This window comes from Podarcis vaucheri, assembly GCF_965113315.1.
Source record: "Podarcis vaucheri genome assembly, chromosome: 9".
Lineage (NCBI taxonomy): Eukaryota > Metazoa > Chordata > Lepidosauria > Squamata > Lacertidae > Podarcis > Podarcis vaucheri.
In genome coordinates, this window is record NC_138767.1 from 39,140,838 (window position 1) to 39,159,707 (window position 18,870).

Consider the following 18,870-nt stretch of genomic DNA (forward strand, 5'->3'; position numbering starts at 1 on the left):
GCTTCAGTGAGTTTTGTGTGCCAACACCGTGCACTTTGTTTGAGACCATAAAGGGACTTCTTCAGAGCACAAACAAATCCCTGTTTTACCTGTACGCCATCAGGTGGAAGCATATAAAGTGATTCACCTAGAGATCCGTACAAAAATGCTGTATTCACATCATGGTGACTAATGTGTAGACTCTCCTCTGCAGCTTTCTTGAGCATAAGCCTAATGCTCTCATATCTCACCGTGGGTGAGTAGGTCTCGTGATAGTCTTCACCTGGTACCTGTGCAAAACCTCTGGCTACCAATCTGGCTTTGTGTCTGACTATCTTGCCATTTTGATCAGTCTTCGCTTTGAAGACCCATTTGCTTCCAAGCAGTTTCATTCCTGGAACTACTGGAACTAGCTCCCAAGTTTTGTTCCTTTCCAAGGAATCAAGCTCAGCCTTCATAGCATTTAACCATGGCTCAGCTTCCTTAGAATCCAAATCCTGGATTTCTTGGAAACTTGAAGGTTCAAATACCTTCTTGGAGCTTTTAACAGCTGCTACTGCTGTCTTAGCAAATTCATCAGCAAATCTCTTTGGAGGTCTGCCTTTTGTGGCTCTTTGTGACCTGCGAATCAGCCTTTGGTCTTCAACACTCTCCTCTTCCTTCTTAGGAGAAAAGTGACCTATTGTGAACAATGGTTCTTCCAACTCCTGATCAGAGCTTTCAGAGGGTCGCATAGAGGCTTTCGCACTCTTGAAATCCTCTGAATTATCCGATTCAGTTTCAGACTCAGAATCAGAACCTTCATCAGTGGGTGTGGGTTGCTGTTGCTTATCCTCAGTCTCATCACTGTCATCAGGATAACATTGAAAAATTCCCACGTTCTCCCCCCACTTGGCATTGTACTCAACACTTCTCGTGAGCCTAATTGTTTTAGAGTCAGTCATCATTATTCTGTAAGAACCTTTCTGATAACCTAGAAAGATACCATGCAAACCACGCTTGCCTAACTTGGAGCTTTGTGGTGAGTGAATCCACATGTCAGAACCAAAAATTTTCATGTGCTTGATGTATGGTTTCTTGCCAAACATCTTCTCATAGGGGGTACAACCAATCGCTGAAGATAACCTGCGATTGTAACTGTAAACAAAACACGAGAGAGCTTCAGCCCAATAACTCTCTGGAAGATTGGCATCATGCAGCAAGGTTTTTAACCCTTGAAGCAATGTTTGATTTGCCCTTTCGCAAAGTCCATTCTGCCATGGCGAGCGAGGACTGGACAAATCGTGTTGAATTCCTTTCTCAGTCAGAAAAGCTTCAAACTGCTGAGAAGTGAATTCTCCCCCGCGATCTGTGAAAAGAATTTTTATCTTCTTACCATGCACATTTTCCAACCAAGCACAGAATTCCTTGAACCTTGGAAAAGCCTCTGATTTCTGCTTGAGATTGTACACATAAATATACCTGGAAAATGCATCAATGAGAACCATGAAGAACCTATTTGCACCCAAAGAGGGCGATAGTGGACCAACTAAATCAGCATGAACAATCTGGTATGGTTCTGTAGCTTGCCTACTAGACACCTTACCTTTCGCAGCCATTTTCACCTTGTTTGCTGAGCATGCTTTGCACTTCATGTGGTACCTGCAGGGTTTTATAGTCATACCTTCAACCAAGGCAGGCATTTTAGATACTGCCTCAAAATGCAAATGACCAAATTTCCTTGTGAAAATCATGAATACATCCTGCATGCAAACTTTTGTTAGAACCTGCAATGCAACAAGTCTCATTCTGCACAACATCATCATAATACAAAACAAACAAACGATCAACACATTCAGCATGCAATACATAATCGTCTTTCTTTGTGATGGTGCATTTCTTGTTCTTGAAGGAAACGTCAATGTTCCGTTCATTCAGCTGCATCACACTTAGAAGATTGTGTGTGGCATCTGGAACATACAGTACATCCTGTATCTCTAAGTCCAAACTGTGAAGAACAACAGTTCCGTAGCCTTGACTGGGGATCGTGTGGTCATCCGCCTGGTGAATCGCACCTTCCTGCGGTGTAAAAGACACGAACAGTCTCTTGTCGTTGCACATGTGGTGGGTAGCTGCTGAATCAACAACGAAGAAAGATCTAGATGTCTTCTGGACCTTTGCAACCTTTGGAGTGAAACGTGAGACCATTGCCTTGTGCTGCGTTGTCCTGGACACTGGACCTTTGCCTTTGCTTTGGCCTTTTCCACGCGATGAGCTTCCGCTGCGCTGCTCTGTCTTGGCCCTGGGATATTTGCATTCCCTCTTCATATGGCCTAGACGTCCACACGAGTAGCATTTCACTGCCTTCAAAGCTTTGGCGCCCTCTGGTGGTTCCACTGCACTCTGGGATGACGTCTGTGAAGACTCCCCCTTACCCATGCAGCTAGCACCCCGGCGATCTGCTTCATTCTGGATCACGGCAGTAACATAGGCTACTGTGAGCTGAGCAGTTGGTTGAACAGCAATCTGAGTGGCAACGGACTCCCAACTTGGACCCAAAGAATGTAGTATCATGAAGGAATACACAGCCTCTGGAAAGTTGAGACCTCTCTGTTGCAACTCATGTCTCAGATTTTGCATCTCCATCAGGTGTGTACGCACATCTCCACCTTCAGCAAGAGCCATACCATGCAGCTTGGCATAGTAGTACATTGAGGAACCAGCTTCTGTCCTCAAGTGAGCCTCTCTTAAAGAGTTCCAAATTTCTCTGGCTGTGGTCTTTCCACGCAACAGACAGAGCTCTTCTGGGGATACTATCAACGTAAGCGTTCCCCTTGCTTTTGAATCCTTAGCAGTCCATTCAGCTGTAATTGGAGCTGGGGGGTTGTCTGTAATAACATTAAACAGACCTTCTTTCCGCAGAATTGCCTCTGCATACTGCACCCACTCCATGTAATTTTTCTTATTGAGCTTAGGAATCCCAAAAGCATCAGCCAGCTTTGCATCAGCCATCATTGCTGCTTTAAACAAGCTGCGTCACTGTACAACTTCCAAAAGCACTTGTAAAAAGTACTTTCACTTTTCCAGCCATCCAAGCCTGTTAGCTTGTGCCTTAAAGCCCTTGCCTGTTTCGCGGCAAAACGGCTTTTAAAAGTTCAAAGTCCAGTCATAAAGCCACAAACTAGAAACTGGCAGGCTGCCAGGCTGCTCCGGGCAGCATGAGCACATACCTTCATCAATCAAACTTGACGCGCAGAGCAGATAACGCGATCCGTTCCTCTGTACCTCTGCCGGCATTCCTCAGTTTGATTTACGTCTTTCTGGGCCCATAACCAAAATGTTGTTATTGCAGAGTCCTGTGCACAACGGAATGACGAACAGTACGTGCCACATGCTTAAAGTTGCTTTATTTTCAGTTCATTGTTGAGAAATTACAAACATGCATCTTGCCTCTGCGGGAGCAGAGAAGCAACCGTCCTTCTCCTCGGAATAACGAACACCGAGAGACAGTAAAAAAACAGGAAACCAGTGTACGTCACATCCAGCTTCCCATTCCCGTGTGAAAACCCAACAGTACTCTGACTGTGGAATGTAAACATTGTCTTGTGACAAGCACTTTGCTGCACAGTGAAGAGAGCAGAAACCAACAAGAGTGTGGTGCTTGATAGCATGAAGGTCATAGGTTCGAACCCTGTATGGACCACTTGCATATTCTTGCATTGCAAGGTGTTAGACTAAATGACTCTCAGGGTCCCTTCCAACTCTACAATTCTGTGATTCTTATGTGTTCCCAGAAGTCATGAATGTACAGGTGGAGTTAAACTTTTATCAACTAAAAGGAAGACTTGGAGAAGGCAGCACATCAGCTGCAGAAATATAATTCATTTTAAGGTGAAAAAGACATTATGGGCAGCAGATTTTGGCAAAATATCAATGAGATACCTAGGCAAGTGAACATATTCTGTAAAGCAATGAAGTAGCTTTTATTTTAAAAAAGGTGTTCAACAGACAGTTTACCCTTTCATTGGTTAGCCTCGTTTATTCATAGTTTATATTAAGTAGGCTGAACACACAAGGCAAAATGAACAGCCTGCAAAAGATTGGCTACCTACTTCAAATCTGTGTACATGAGAGAGAAGTTCTGCCTCAACCCACCTGTGCTGCCTCTTCATTCTCATTACCACCTGTAGTTACGATGCAATGACTTTAGATTCCACAACCGGCATCATTTCTCTTCTTTTCCAATATGAAGATTATAGCAACTATACTGTAGCTACTCAGCCTGAGCCTTTCTGGCCCATGTCTCCCCTTACTATTCCATTAGCACCTTCTTTCCTTTGTTACCTGTTTCCTTACCCCATTTTTCTTACCCCTAAATGGTTTTCCCCTACTCCCTTCCCCTGCACCCCCTTGCCTCACCTTCCACACTGTTCCTGTGGGTCCTTCAACCCTCTGGAACAGATATTCAGGAAGACACAGTAGCAGGAAGAGGGAACTGAAGAAAATTGCCTCGCCTTCTCTTACGTTAGCAGATGCCTCTGCTTGATTTGATTTCACTATGTCAAGAGAATAAAAAGGTCATTCTGCTACAGTAATATAATTTCTTACTCTGCAGTTTCTTTCTAGAGAAATGGAAGTGGCTAACCAAAATAATAGCATTGATCTAAAAAAAATATTGAGGGTAGAAAAGAAACGATAACTAAAATACCATACTTCCCCCCTCCAAAAAAAAAAAAAAAAGAGAGAGAGAGAGAGAAAGCCAGGAATAAGCAGAAATGGGAAGATACTTGGTTTTCTTTTTTTATCAATAATGTATATTGTGCCAAATGTATGACTAATAATTACTTCTTCATTCTTTTATGTAGAAAGTGGCACCCCCGAGTCCCGTGTTAACGCTATCCATTTCTTGGTTCATAAACTTCCAGACAAGAACAAAGAAATGCTCGATATTTTGGTGAAACACTTAGCAAAGTAAGCATCTTGTCTTCTAATTTAGTTCTCAGATGTTTAAAAAGCAGGCTTAATTATGTTCAGAGATGAATTCTGTTCTATACAGGAACATAATTTACAACACAGATGTGAAGCTTGCCTTGTTCTGTATGTTTCTTAGGAGAAATAAGCTGAAATGCAATCCATTGATGAAGTCATCCAAGTGTTTGCTTAACAGTGTTAGATGTTTATTGTGGGTTTGATCAAAGGTAAAGAGAGGGGGTTTTTTTTGTAGATCTTTGGAGATTCATTGGTAAATTTAAATTGGCTTCACACTGCTTCATTGTGTTAGTGTATCTTCAGATTCATTTGGTTTTAGAGTGTAACTATCAGGTTTTCTTCTATTTCAAAACTTGGAAAGAAAAGTGGGGAAACCATTATACAAGTTCAGCTAGGAAAATCTCCCACCCACCCACCTTGAAAGTTCTGCTTTATAACTTCATAATTTTGAATGTTCTCTTTTTCTTTTTGTTCTTCAAAAGCGTTTCAAAGCATGCCAAGAAGAATCTCATGACTGTAGCAAATTTAGGAGTAGTGTTTGGACCAACATTAATGCGACCACAGGAAGAAACTGTGGCTGCCCTCATGGACCTGAAGTTTCAGAATATTGTAGTGGAGATCCTAATTGAAAACCATGATAAGGTAAACTGGGAAAAGCAGGGAGGATTTTGCTTTTATTCCACAATATGTAATGTACAGTCTTTTTTATATTTATATTTAGCAACATGAGATTTAACATGTTCCTATGTTCAGACTGATTGCTGTTAGTATTTTCTTGTCAAAATAATATCATCCACACAAAAGGTATCTGCTAGCTTGGGGAAAAGGTTTGCAGAAGTCCCAAAAAAAAACTTTTTTGGGGGGGATTGTTCAGTGAGCATTACAAATGATTGGTGGGCAAATTGTTTACAGGCTGTTGGAGAGAAAACCCAGGAAACTGGTGGAAGGGTGAATGGAATGTCTTGCAAAAGGGTGTAATGGGCTTCTTGGACAGGTGCCTCACACTGATTTTATTCCATGCTCATGATATTGTCTTATTTCTTGTGTTACTTGTGTAAGACAGTAATACTAGCTCTTCAAATAATATGAAAATTTGAAAGAAGTCCAACACCATTAAATGCCCCCCCCCCTTTTCAGTAGGGTCTGTTCATGCCTAAAGCACTAAAGTTCTGCAACCTATCATTTACTCTAAACTGTTCACTTTCATTTTCTCCCTACCACACCCTCCCTACTACAATCTCCCATTTAACTCACATGTGACTTTATAGAATCTCATTCATTTCCAGCTCATTGGTTCTCAGTATCCACTGCTTCAGCTTTTCTCCCATGCTGCCCAATTGTACCCAATTGAATTTAGTGCCTTCTAGTTCTCAAGCGCGGGTGGCGCTGTGGTCTAAACCACAGAGCCTAGGGCTTGCTGATCGGAAGGTTGGCAGTTCGAATCCCCGCGACAGGGTGAGCTCCCGTTGTTCGGTCCCAGCTCCTGCCCACCTAGCAGTTCAAAAGCACGTCAAGTGCAAGTAGATTAATAGGTGGGAAGGTAAATGGCGTTTCCGTGCGCTGCTCTGGTTCGCCAGAAGCGGCTTAGTCATGCTGGCCACATGACCTGGAAGCTGTCTGCAGACAAATGCTGGCTCCCTCAGCCTATAGAGAGAGATGAGTGCGCAACCCCAGAGTTGTCCACGACTGGACCTAACAGTCAGAGGTACCTTTACCTTTAGTGCTCAAAGCAGGAGCATGCTCGCCTCTTAGGAACTTTTAAATTGCCCCTTTCCCCAGTATGGGCTTTGGAGTACATTGTGTGCCATTGCAATAACTCTTGATGCCTTCTCAGTATTTCATATGTCAGAAGCTTTGAGGGCAAGCACTGAATTTCAGAAATATTCTCTATTGTCAAATTGACAAGAAACCTTTCCCTCGTGTTAAAGGCAAGGAAACGTGTTGCCCATATAGAAAGATGCCAGGGTATGGCCTGGAAGCCCTTGATGCAATAACCTCGTTGAAGCTAAGTCTGTTTCTGATCAATGCCTAGATAGGAGAACCCCGGAGAACCCTGTGCACTGCTTGGAATTCCATGGACAAAAAAAGCAGCATATAAATGAAACAGAACTAAATAAAATAGTTGACTGAGGTGCCCAGGTTGATGCATGTTTACGTGCTTGAATTGGAGGTGTGTTTATTCAAAACACATACCAATCTATTCTAATCAATGCACAATAGAATAATGAATTGTGCAACAGCAAGTTTTCCACCATTACTTAGTCCATTAAACATTTGTAAGCATTGCTTGAAAACTTTTGAGTGGCAGCTAAAGCAAAGAAAGGACTCATAAGCCATCGCCATTGATCCCTTCGTATCCATTTTGCTGCCCTACCTCACCATTTATGTAAATGAAACCAGACTAGAGAGGGTCCCCCCCCCTTGCTTTTGCTTTAGGAAATTAATGTTGACTTTATGCTTAAGGTTGTAGTCTTAGTATTTTTATCTTCATTCCAAAAAATAAAAATCCAGGGCAATGAGAATGAAAAGTATTGACTTATATTGCTCAGTCTTCATACTTTCCTCAGGGTTCTGAGAAATATAAGTTATATTTAATATTTTTAATTGCTTTTATATTTCTACCACCACTTCTGCACTTGCCAGAAAGTGTCTGATTATTCGTCTGACTCTTCTCTCCCACTCACACACTCCTGCTGCTTTCCAGACTGGCAAAAAGCTTGCTTTTGGTATGGTGGAGACTCAGCTAGATTCATTATAGGCAAACTGGCAGACAGATGTCTATAGAAGCACCACATCAATGCAGTCTAGAAATGTTTTCTTTTTAAAAATTAATTTTATTTTCCCAGACTAAAATCAGAGAGGTGGCAGTAGAGGCAAATGGATTTTTCAGAGGCTGCAGTTTAGCTCCCATGCAAAAGGAACTCTACTTACTCTTGACATTCTAAGACAAGTCTCTTTTATTATTGGGAAAGATGCAAGAGACTAGCTAATAAATTCATGGTAGGAAAGAAATCTAGTTTATTATTAATCAACCTTCACATGCACCGTGTCACTAATGCTTATGACATCTACATGAGCTCAACAATATTATCTTCATATTACAGATAGGAACTGTTGGTAAAGGGTTTAAGAAGTTATGGAGTGGGTTAACGGCCCAGTTAAAATTTTAACCAAAGATATTTAACTTATCAGACATTTGTTAACCACAGGGCTACACCAGTACTAAAGAGTGGCCAAAAGTATTTACGCTGACTGAGTACGGATTGGTTGAAACGGAGATCATAATAGTTTATTCTGAAGTTTTCACCTTAAGATGATTTGTTAAATCCACAAATTCCATAACTCTTGTGTTAGATAGGAAAAAATAAGGGGGAGTGTATGCATTTATGTGTCAGGACTGGGCTATGGGCGTCAAATCTTGAGGCAAGCAAGAAGCCTTCAGACAAATCAGTTGTCAGCACTAAAGAAGGATCACCAAAGCTCATTAGAATTGAGCGAAGTATATGTTTTAAGAATACTTTGTGTTCACACCAGTGCTTATGTAGTGCTCATCTGAAGCCTTTTATACTTCCAAGATGGGTCGCTTAGGTGGGTAGAGTCAGCCCACGCCCTGAAGGTACTTCACAGAGAAGCTGCCACCTGCAGTTCAGTAACTCTCCACATGGGGCAGCTGCCAATCCATCAACTTCTGACACTATCCTAAATTCTTTTGAAATACGATAGCCTTTTACTTAATCTTAGGTCTTTTCAGATATTTCCAAATTGTATAGACTATCCACATAACTTTGACTACTGAAGTAAATGAAAACAGAGACCGCAAAAAACAACAACACACCTTGTCTACACTTTCAGTTGCTTTTTGAATATTGAATACTGAATGTTAAAATCAGATCAAGGAAACATGGTCTTGGTTTTCAATCATGCTTAGTATATTGGGCCATCAGAGTCTGCAAAACCTGAGGGGCCATTGGAAAGGGAGAAAGAGATGGCCTTTCTTCCTTTAAATATATGCATGCTACAGTATGTGGTGGTAATTATCTACAAAATGATCATGCACATAAAACACATTAACCAGGTTTTCCACATCCTCTTTATGTTAGACATTGTTACTATAATAGTTCCTTCATAAGGAAAGGACTTTACAGTATAAAACATCAGTATTCTTATATCTTCCTCATGTGGTTTCAGTATAATACTTTACAGCAGACATGCTGGGTCAAACCTGAAAGCTTAAAAGCGTGGTTAAGTAGTTTTAGAACGCTTTATCTGTTAAACCTTTTTTTGTAATACAAAAGCCCACTTGCTTTTATAAGAATACTGACATATTCTCAAAATAACTATGCAGGAAAGAAGGAATACCCCCCCCCTTCCCCACGTTTAAGGAAATTAGAGACAGGAAAGTCTCTCTCAATAGATCTGAAGACGGGTTCATATTTATTTATTTATTTATTTATATTAAAATGTATACATAACTTTACCACCAGAAATGCCCCTGGAAGCAGGTTGAAACAATAAGCAGCTTTTACAAAACAGCAATTTATTCATTTATAAATAAATTATTTACATTCTCCTCTTAAAAAGACTGTCAGTGTTAATAAAATCACAAATATTATATCAAAGTCATTGTGGACATCAGTTCACATTTCCGAATGCTTATGCAGAAAGCCATGTTTTAAGCTCCGGGTGCCATCATGGAGAAGTCCTGCTCACCACCAGATGTGCTGCTCGCAATGGTGGGTTTCAAAGGAGTTCCTCTGGCTGATCTTAACTCTCAGGCAGGACTACACAGGGAGAGATACTTCTTAAAGTACTTGCGTCCCAAGTGTTCAGGGCTTTGCAAGTCACCTGCAGCATCTTTAATTCAGACCAAGAACACATTGACAGCCCATGTAGATTGTTAAGGACAAGTACAATATGGTTTGGGCTTGTGACTCCACTCAAAAGCCAAGCTGATGCATTATGCTGCAGTTTTCGAGTCACCTTCAAGGGCATCCTGCATAGCCTGCATTAAAGTAATCTAACCAGAACATGAATTACTTTGGCTATGGCTATCCCTGTCCAGGAACATCTGTATCTGGGAAAATGCATGCCATACCACTGCTGACACTTGGGTTTCCAAGGACAAGGTAGAGTCCACAAGTATCCTCAGACTTAAAGGTAAAGGTAAAGGTACCCCTGCCCGAACGGGCCAGTCTTGACAGACTCTGGGGTTTGTGCGCCCATCTCACATCTAGAGGCCGGGGGCCAGCGCTGTCCGGAGACACTTCCGGGTCACGTGGCCAGCGTGACAAGCTGCATCTGGCGAGCCAGCGCAGCACACGGAACGCCGTTTACCTTCCCGCTGGTAAGCGGTACCTATTTATCTACTTGCCCCCGGGGGTGCTTTCGAACTGCTAGGTTGGCAGGCGCTGGGACCGAGCAGCGGGAGCGCACCCCGCCGCGGGGATTCGAACCGCCGACGTTTCGATCGGCAAGCCCTAGGCGCTGAGGCTTTAGCCCACAGCGCCACCCGCGTCCCAATAAGACCTGTAATTTCAAGGGGAATTTAACAGTTTATAAGTATCTTGGTCTGACCAAACTGCGGGAGGCAGTGGAAGACAGGAGTGCCTGGCGTGCTCTGGTCCATGGGGTCACGAAGAGTGAGACACGACTAAACAACAACAAGTATCTTGGTCTCTTAACAGGATTTAGCTTCCATTTATTAGCCCTCATTCAGCCAATACAGTGGCCAGACACCAATCCAGAATCTGCATTGCCTCATCTAATTCAGATGACAAGAGAATAGGTGTTGATGGCTCCCAACTCTTAAGTCTCCTGATGACTTCGCCCGGCAACTTAATATAAATGTTGGGGATAGAATGCATATCTGCGGGACTGCTACAGCATCATGTCTCCCAAGAGATCTAGCAGAATCAAAAGGGTTTTACTCATCCTATAGAGAAAATCATCTGTCAGAGTGAAGACCGTTTTAGGACCTAAAATCAGACTGAAATTGATCAAGATAATGGGTCTCTTCTAAACGTCTAATACCTAAACTGCCTAGCCACCACTCTCAAGTACCTCATTCCAAAAAGGGGAGATTCATGACCAGCCAGAAGTTATCAGTACCAATGAATACAAAGAAGGCTTTTAAGGAATGTCTGCCACTGTCTTTATCACCTAGCCAGATCTCCATATTATATGCTGGGACAGCTTTATTCCAGATCTGTATTGTGAATGATAGATGTTTGTTTTGAACCGACATGACATTTCGAACGAGCCGAAGACAAATAAGCAGGAGGCTTTGTAAACAAAGAGCTAGGTGCAGAGGTGGAACAAGAGAAAGGTTACAGATATCTTAAGTCTACTTCCTCCAATACACTGTGCTACTCCCCAGTGCCTCCCCATATACTCCCTTACGCTACATCCATTTGAAATTAAGGGACAAAAAAAATCCTTGGCAATAAAACAGAATCTGGGAATAAAGTGTGGATTTCCACTAGAGGGTAGTACATGTCTAAGAACTCGGCCAACTATGTTAATATACCAACTAGCTATATAGCCAGCATACTGACCAACTCATTCTCACTGGGCCAAATCATTACCTTAATTAGGTACATTCCCTGTGTGGGAGAAAATATTGTGCAAGACTGTCCTATAGCACCCCAGCACATCTCTAGCCAGTCTTCTTATTTAAAATAACAAAGAAGGTGATTCTTCAAATACATTTTAATTTTTTCTTAATTTAAGCCTTCTTGTAAAACCATTTCTATTTGTCCTTTCCACATATCCTCAGTGAGTAAGGTGAATTGTGCTCTGTTTCTTTCTTCTTCCAGTGAGTGGTATCATATAAATTCTAAGATGGTCGTGCACTTACCTTGTGTTTGAGAGCATCTGCCTCTCGCATAATACCATGTAGATCTCAGATATACATTTTTGAGAAACAAGAATAAATGTACGGTGTAAATCAACATGGTTTGAGAGAATCTTTCAGTTTCAAAACAAGCTGCCAAAACATTGCAATACAAATTATAAATTCTAACATCCACACACAGCATGCTTTCTCAATTCTCATATACCATAGATCATTTTGGAATACATCTTCTGGATTCAAATATAAAATTTCCAAATGGAATAGACAGCTGTTCTCCTGCTGTTTAAAACAGAGAACGTCATATACTTTTTAGTAGACAAACGGAAGCAAGAATAAGAAAGTGAATACAGATTATTACTTCTCCCTTTTGTGCTGGCTGCTAAGACTCACTATGGTACTTTTTTCTTTTTCTTTTTTGCATATGTTTAGTCTTTGAAGATGGCACATGAAGACTCTGAGGAGAATTCTGTTATATACTTTTAAAAAGTATGAATTAGGATGCAAACAATGCAACAGTATTTTTGAAAAATCTTACTGCATAATTCTTGGTATTGGGGGGAAATCAGCTATTCAGAACTCCTTTTCTGAACCTTCTGTATTTTGTAGCTTTTCTATGAACAAAAGAAAAATTGAACACATTGGGGTGGGGGGACTCCAATCTGAGTCCTCTGATGAAGACCTCCAAGGTAGATTAATCATTAGCTTCTGTTGCTCCAGAAAACACCCCTGTTTTCCTATTCCCAGTATTCCCAGGTTGTTGTCTCCACCTGTCATTTGAAAGCAGGTAGCAACCTTTTGGGAGGTAGGGCCTCTGTCATGCAGTTCCTGCCTTTGTCAAGTACAGCGAGTCGCCATTTCGCATCAGCAAAGCCCCATGTACTCTAGATGGTTCCCCAAAATTTCACTCTGCACACACATATGTGTGTTTACACACATTTTCATTCAAAAACAGGTATGTGACTCATTCCTATGGTGGTTCTTAGAAGCTGTCAGTTGAGAGCTACATTATTAAATGTTTCAACCAAAGTTTTTATATTCCATAGATTTAGGTCAAGCCATGTGCTTAGATCTGTTCTTAAATTCAGGGGTCAGTGAAAATGCTTAGCTTTGGCTGGATTGTGCCCTTTGTTCATAATAATATGATGATGATGGCCCTTTTTAAAGTTTATAGTCTTGACTAGATGCATAAAGGAAATAATAAAGGAGATAATGCAATGACTAGGATGGATGTAACAGTCGGGGGGGGGGATTAGACTAAGTGCATGAGCTTGAATAGCCCTCTTGCAACTGACTACTTTTAAGTAACTAAGAGAACACAATTTGTTTTCAATTCTCATGTTTGATTTTCTACAAAATGAAATATGGGCATCTCGGCAATGTGTATTTTCCCCATTTCCAGGTAACAAAGATAAAACAAGTGGGTTAAGCCAAATAATAGCTCATTTACTCTGTGTTAGCTATTCTTAGGTTTATCTGTACACAGCTAAAGGTTTGTTAAGCAGTATTTTTTCTTTTGCTTCCTTTGTAGGTAGAGGAAGAATGTAGCTACTACTTGTCTAAAATATATGTTTACTCATCTCTGACTTAATATAACACTGAACGTTTGTAGAATAGGATTGTGTACATTTCTTCCTTAATTGCCAGGAAAAGCAGATTTGTTCTGTTCTGTCTGTGGCTTGACAGAACTGGCACTCTTTTTAATATTTTTGCTATTTAGGCAGCAGTGGAGAATACTGGATGACTCCATTGTATTTGCTCATGTCATTGACAGGTGTTTACATTTCAATCCCAGCATGCTTAACTCTGCCTCCTATTCTTCAAATGACAGCAGTCCAGCGCATACTATCGGGAATGTTCGTGTCATGAATTGTTAAATGTGGGACATGATCAGGATACAGAGGAAGTCACTGCCTTTTTGCTAAGGGTGCTATTTTTAGAAAAGGCTGAGTTAACAAATGTGTAAAATACGCATGATAAAAGAGCAGACATTATGTTTTAACCTTGGTGTTGGGGTTTTTTAAAATACAGTTTTATAACTGACCATCCTGCTTCTAATGTCTTTTTCTAATGATAATGGGGAAAGCTATAATGTATAGTTATAGTGTAAAGTTATAGTAGCTTTTCTATACTTAAACCCATTCTGCACAAACATACGCAGTGTAATGGCACATGATGAACTCCACCTACATGTCATTCTACACATGCTTAGCACAGCATTCCTGAACCTCTTACTGTCCAGATGTTTTGGATTTCAACTCTCATCAGCCACAGCCAGTGCTGACAGAAGCTGTTGGGAGTTGTAGCCTAAAGCATCTGGAATGGACCAGATTGAGGAAAGCTTCTGTAATCTGTAGATTTTGGCAAGAGTTAAAATCAAAGGGTAGGAGACAGAAAAAAATGCTAGGGAAGTATTTTGAAGAATTGCTGGGAGTAATACATACTTTCTGAACTCCTGACTTTCCTGTGAGACATCTCTCTGACAGCTGGGGAGAACTGCATTAGAGCTGGAATGGTGTGCACCAGTGAGCAGGATCTCTGTCCTGTTTCTATTTTTGCAATCTTCTTAGAGAGAGAAAAGTAATCTGAAGGTACCTGGCAGGTTTTCCCCCTTTTCTTTTTAAATTAACTCTGTTGGTTTCTTCTTCTTAATAATAATAATAATAATAATAATACAGTGGTACCTCGGGTTAAGTACTTAATTCATTCCGGAGGTCCGTTCTTAACCTGAAACTGTTCTTAACCTGAAGCACCACTTTAGCTAATGGGGCCTCCTGCTGCCGCTGCGCCGCCGGAGCCCGATTTCTGTTCTTATCCTGAAGCAAAGTTCTTAACCTGAAGCACTATTTCTGGGTTAGCGGAGTGTGTAATCTGAAGCGTATGTAACCTGAGGTACCACTGTATTAATATTCCTTTCTCGGTATAGATTATCATTCTATAACCAGGTGAATTACTCCCCAAAACTCAGTTGCATGTTATGCAATCCTAACACACCAATCACTCATCCTTCCTTCCTACAAAGACCTCAGGGTGGTATGCATGATCCCCTGCTTTATCCTCACAGCAACCCTCTGAGGTAGGTTTGCCTGAGAAAGAATAACTGAGCTAAGGTCACCTGGTATTTTTTGTGGCTGAGTGGAAGGTAGGTCTTCCTGGTGTTAATTCACCATTCTAACCACTATAATAATACATTGGCTCTCAGTTTACACGAGAAAATTAGAACAGATTTGGTAAATAACAAAACTTCTGCAGAGTTGATGGGCCCATGAATGCAAAGCCTCTGTCAGTTCCATAGCACCCTGGCAGCAATCCTATGCACATTTATGTGGGAGACGTTCCATTGAACCCAATAGCACTTACTGCTGAGTAGACAATTGTGTGTATAGGACTTAGACATGAAACTCTTTTTTCTTTTCCTTAAACTTGGAACCATTAACTTCTGTTTCATTTTGTGGCCTTACACCTACTCACCTACTTACCACTGGAAGGCATAGAGGGGACAGCTGAGGGTTCTAACCAGGACTGGTTTGGATGATTGGCACAGCTGTGCGAGTGTGTGAATAAAAGGATGGGGTGGATTTCAAGCCATTGTGCAGGTGAGCAAGGTGAACTGTGGCTGAAGGGTCTGCAAGCACCAGGATCTTCAGGAAGATGAGCAGCAGATTCCTTTTATATATTATGTCCAGAATGCTAAAATATCTATAGTTCGGTACTCTAAACATAAACGACATAATTTTAGGAAATGTTGCAAGTCAGTTGTGCCTTAACATCTTGACATAGCAATTTGATTGCATGCTAATAATAGTTATGCGGAATAAAATGTCACCTTGCAAGGGTTAAGAGACACTTCCATTGGAACATTTTATGCTGATCAAATACTCTAGGACCAAGTTGGGGGATCCCCTCTTCAAGATGTTGCTAGACTACAGTTCTCTCCATCCGTCACTATTGGTTGGGGCTGATAGTTGGGAGTCCAACATTTGGAGGGCCACAGGCTCCCTACTCAAACTTCAAGCTTTTTGGGGGAATTTTTTTCATAATGTTTAAATTATTTCAGTTTGCCCTGATTGAATGAAACCTGCAATTTATGAGATATATTTAAATTACATTAGTGTCTAATGAAAGACGGTAGTAATGACTCCTTGAATAATTGAATTTTCAATTCAAGAGATCCTTGATGTACACAGGATGAGCAGTTTAAAGTACTGAACTGTAGGTAAAGCAACTTCACACATATCCCTGCTGGTAATTTTATGTAGAAACCAGTCTCTTGCATTTCTGTGGGCTAGCTCTTAATTTTTCATATTGATATCTCTTCTCCTGGGATATGGCTCTCAAGGCAGCTAACAAAACTGTAAGAATAAAAATGAAACCATTTAAAGCAATAAGAGTCAGTAAAATGCCATATCAAACCCAGTCTAAAACCATACAGCACCGAGCAGCAGCAATATAAATTGGACAGAGTCAAAGCAACAATCTCCTTCCCTGTTGAAAATGTTGTTGGGAAATCATTTTTTCCTTTCAGTTCTGGAATGTGCGTGGATTTTACTAACCTGAGGGGTTTCTATAAGTTCCAAAGAGGCTTTTAAGATGGCATGTGGAATGCATATTTTCTGTTTTGTTTCTTATGCTCCAGTGTGGATTGGACCTGGTTACAGTAGTACTCAACCAATACCTGTTGACTGAGTAGTACTCAATCAATACCACCTCCCAGCCAAGGGCTGTGAACCTTGTCAACACCAGCCTGTGCTGGCTGGAGCTGATGGTACTTGTAGTTCAAAATGTCAGGAGGCACCTGGTTGGCCTAGGCCCAAAGGAGACGTTCACCTCTTACTATTAACATGGCATAGTCCTCATAAGGAAAGCTAGTGTTTTACAAATTTGTGTCGGTCACAGGACATTGCTGTTGCTGCATTTCAGGTTGAGCTGCTCAGGGACTATGATTATACCAAAGTAGACCTGACGTGTGTTTATTTTTATCTTCTGTACTTTAAGGTCAAATATTGTGTGTTATTGCTATGATGCCTTTGGGAACCATGACGTGGCTCTTCACAGTAGCTAGGCTAGTGCTTTTCTTCCACTGTACAACATAGTGGCGCATCTGAGCTATTATTAGGACAGTCATTTTGGACTTGCAAAGTAGTTTCACTGCTTTCTGATTATTTCCCAAGTGTGGCATGTGGGTTTTTATTGAACTATTTTTTTTTTACCCAACAGTTTTTGATAAACTCATTTGTTGCACCTCACCCTGCTGCCTTATTTGTTGTCCTTACATTTGTAATTCATTGTGCTGTGGTATTTATATTTTATTATTCATGGACTGCTTGTTTCAATTGCTTTTTAAAAAGAAATTCCATTCACCAGTATGAGATGTAATGAAATATTTGTAAACGCCTGAAAATAGAAAAAAACACAGAAATCTAATCATGTGTATGCAGAAACAAAAATGTATATGTAAGTTCTGTCTTCCTAGACTTGACAAAATGCCGTCTTTCCCCACTGATTTTACTGGAGAACAGTAACTTGATAATGTCATACATTTAATAGCTGCTTTGACCCCTTCCAGCAGACACTTACACACACACACACACACACACACACACACACACGTGCAATAAAAAGAAATGTTGATCTGCCTGCGTGCTACAGAAGAGAGGGCTAATGGGGGGGACGACAGAATGGCCTAGCAAAACTACAACCCTTTAACTCATAACACAGATTAGCTGGACGCCCCTTGGCTGCAGCTGGATTTTGAAACCTGTATCTCATGCTTGTGTGAAGCATTTCCTTATTACGCTGTGGTTACAACACATGGAGAACAAGGGAGAGTGTGTGTGTGCTCCAATGTGTGTGAAAGGGCTTTGCATCACATGGCAAAAAGGCCAATTGAAATTAGGGTCATTGCTACTATGTTTGCTGGAAGACATGAAATGTCTCTTGCAAGAGCTTAGCCACATGTACCTGCACAACAAAAGCAAGCAGGTGTATTTATTGCTTTGTTGCAAATGGTAGGAAAGGCTGGCAGTACAAGTAGGTAAGGGTGGAGAGAGTATCTGTAATTCAAAAAGGTTTAATTTTATTTATTTAATAAAATTTCTGTATTGCCCCTCAATTCAAAATTTCCAAGGCGGTTTGCAATAACTAATAAAAACACAGTAAAAGGCAGTGTCAGGGGTTCAGAGACAGAGGCACAGGTGAGGGAGGAGACGGAGAGCGACGAGGAAGAATCCCAGGACAGTGAGGAAGAGGATGACAATGACTTGAGATCTTCCATGAGTCTCTCAAGTGAATCGGAGGATTCTCAGGAGGGGGCGCCCCTAGTCAGGACAAGGGGGGTCACAGGGGGGACCTGCCAGGAGCAGGGAAGCAGCAGGGAAGCCCCGAGCGGGAGTGGGAGATCGGGGCCGGCTTCCCAGCAGGAACGAAGGGAAGAGAGGGGGGTTCCCAGTGTGACACACGGAGCGGAGCAGGAAAGAGACAGGGGAAGGAGATCGGGGGAGAACGTCCTGCCGGAAGAGGCGGAGAGTAGTACAGGGAGTAGTGTAAGTGTCAAAAGGAAGGTCAGGGGTAGCGAGCGCGCGCCAAGTTCAAATGTGGAGGCGCGCGGAAATGGAGAAAGCCCGGAGGAGGAGCCCAGCCCCAAAGCACGAAGGAGGGGGGAACAGGCATCTGAGGGATCCGCTTCAGGAGAGAGCAGGAGGGAAGGAACCCAGGGGGGCAGAAAGACCCTGCGGAAAAGGAAAGACAGGAAGAGGTGGTCTAGCACAAGCCTCTTAAGTTGGTGTAGAGGCGGGACTGATTCAGAGGGGACTTCAAATGTCTGACGTTAGAGACTAGGGGCTGCGCGCCTCGGTTGTGGAACCAATAATGAACTGCAATAAACATCCTTGTATATAAGAAGAGCTTGGCGTTGGTCTTTTGTGAGCTGAGACCTGAGGCAGCCGCTGACAGGCAGTGATAAAAACAATTGCAGCTGGGCTAAAATACAGGGATCTCCCCACTTGTGTGCAATCAGCACACACAAAAGGGGGCGGAATGGAAGTGGAGCGAAAGGGGGCTATCCCCACTTGTGT

The 18,870-nt window shown here is 41.7% G+C and overlaps 1 protein-coding gene across 2 annotated transcripts in view; it reads left to right on the forward strand.

Moving 5' to 3' along the window:
• ARHGAP10 (Rho GTPase activating protein 10) overlaps positions 1 to 18,870 on the forward strand; it is a 110,247-nt gene that overhangs the window by 63,076 nt on the left and 28,301 nt on the right. For both annotated transcript variants that reach the window (XM_082237623.1, XM_082237624.1), the window contains exons 17-18: positions 4,824 to 4,929; positions 5,430 to 5,589. In XM_082237623.1, coding sequence (XP_082093749.1) covers positions 4,824 to 4,929; positions 5,430 to 5,589 — 266 coding nt within the window. The remainder of the gene's footprint in view (positions 1 to 4,823; positions 4,930 to 5,429; positions 5,590 to 18,870) is intronic.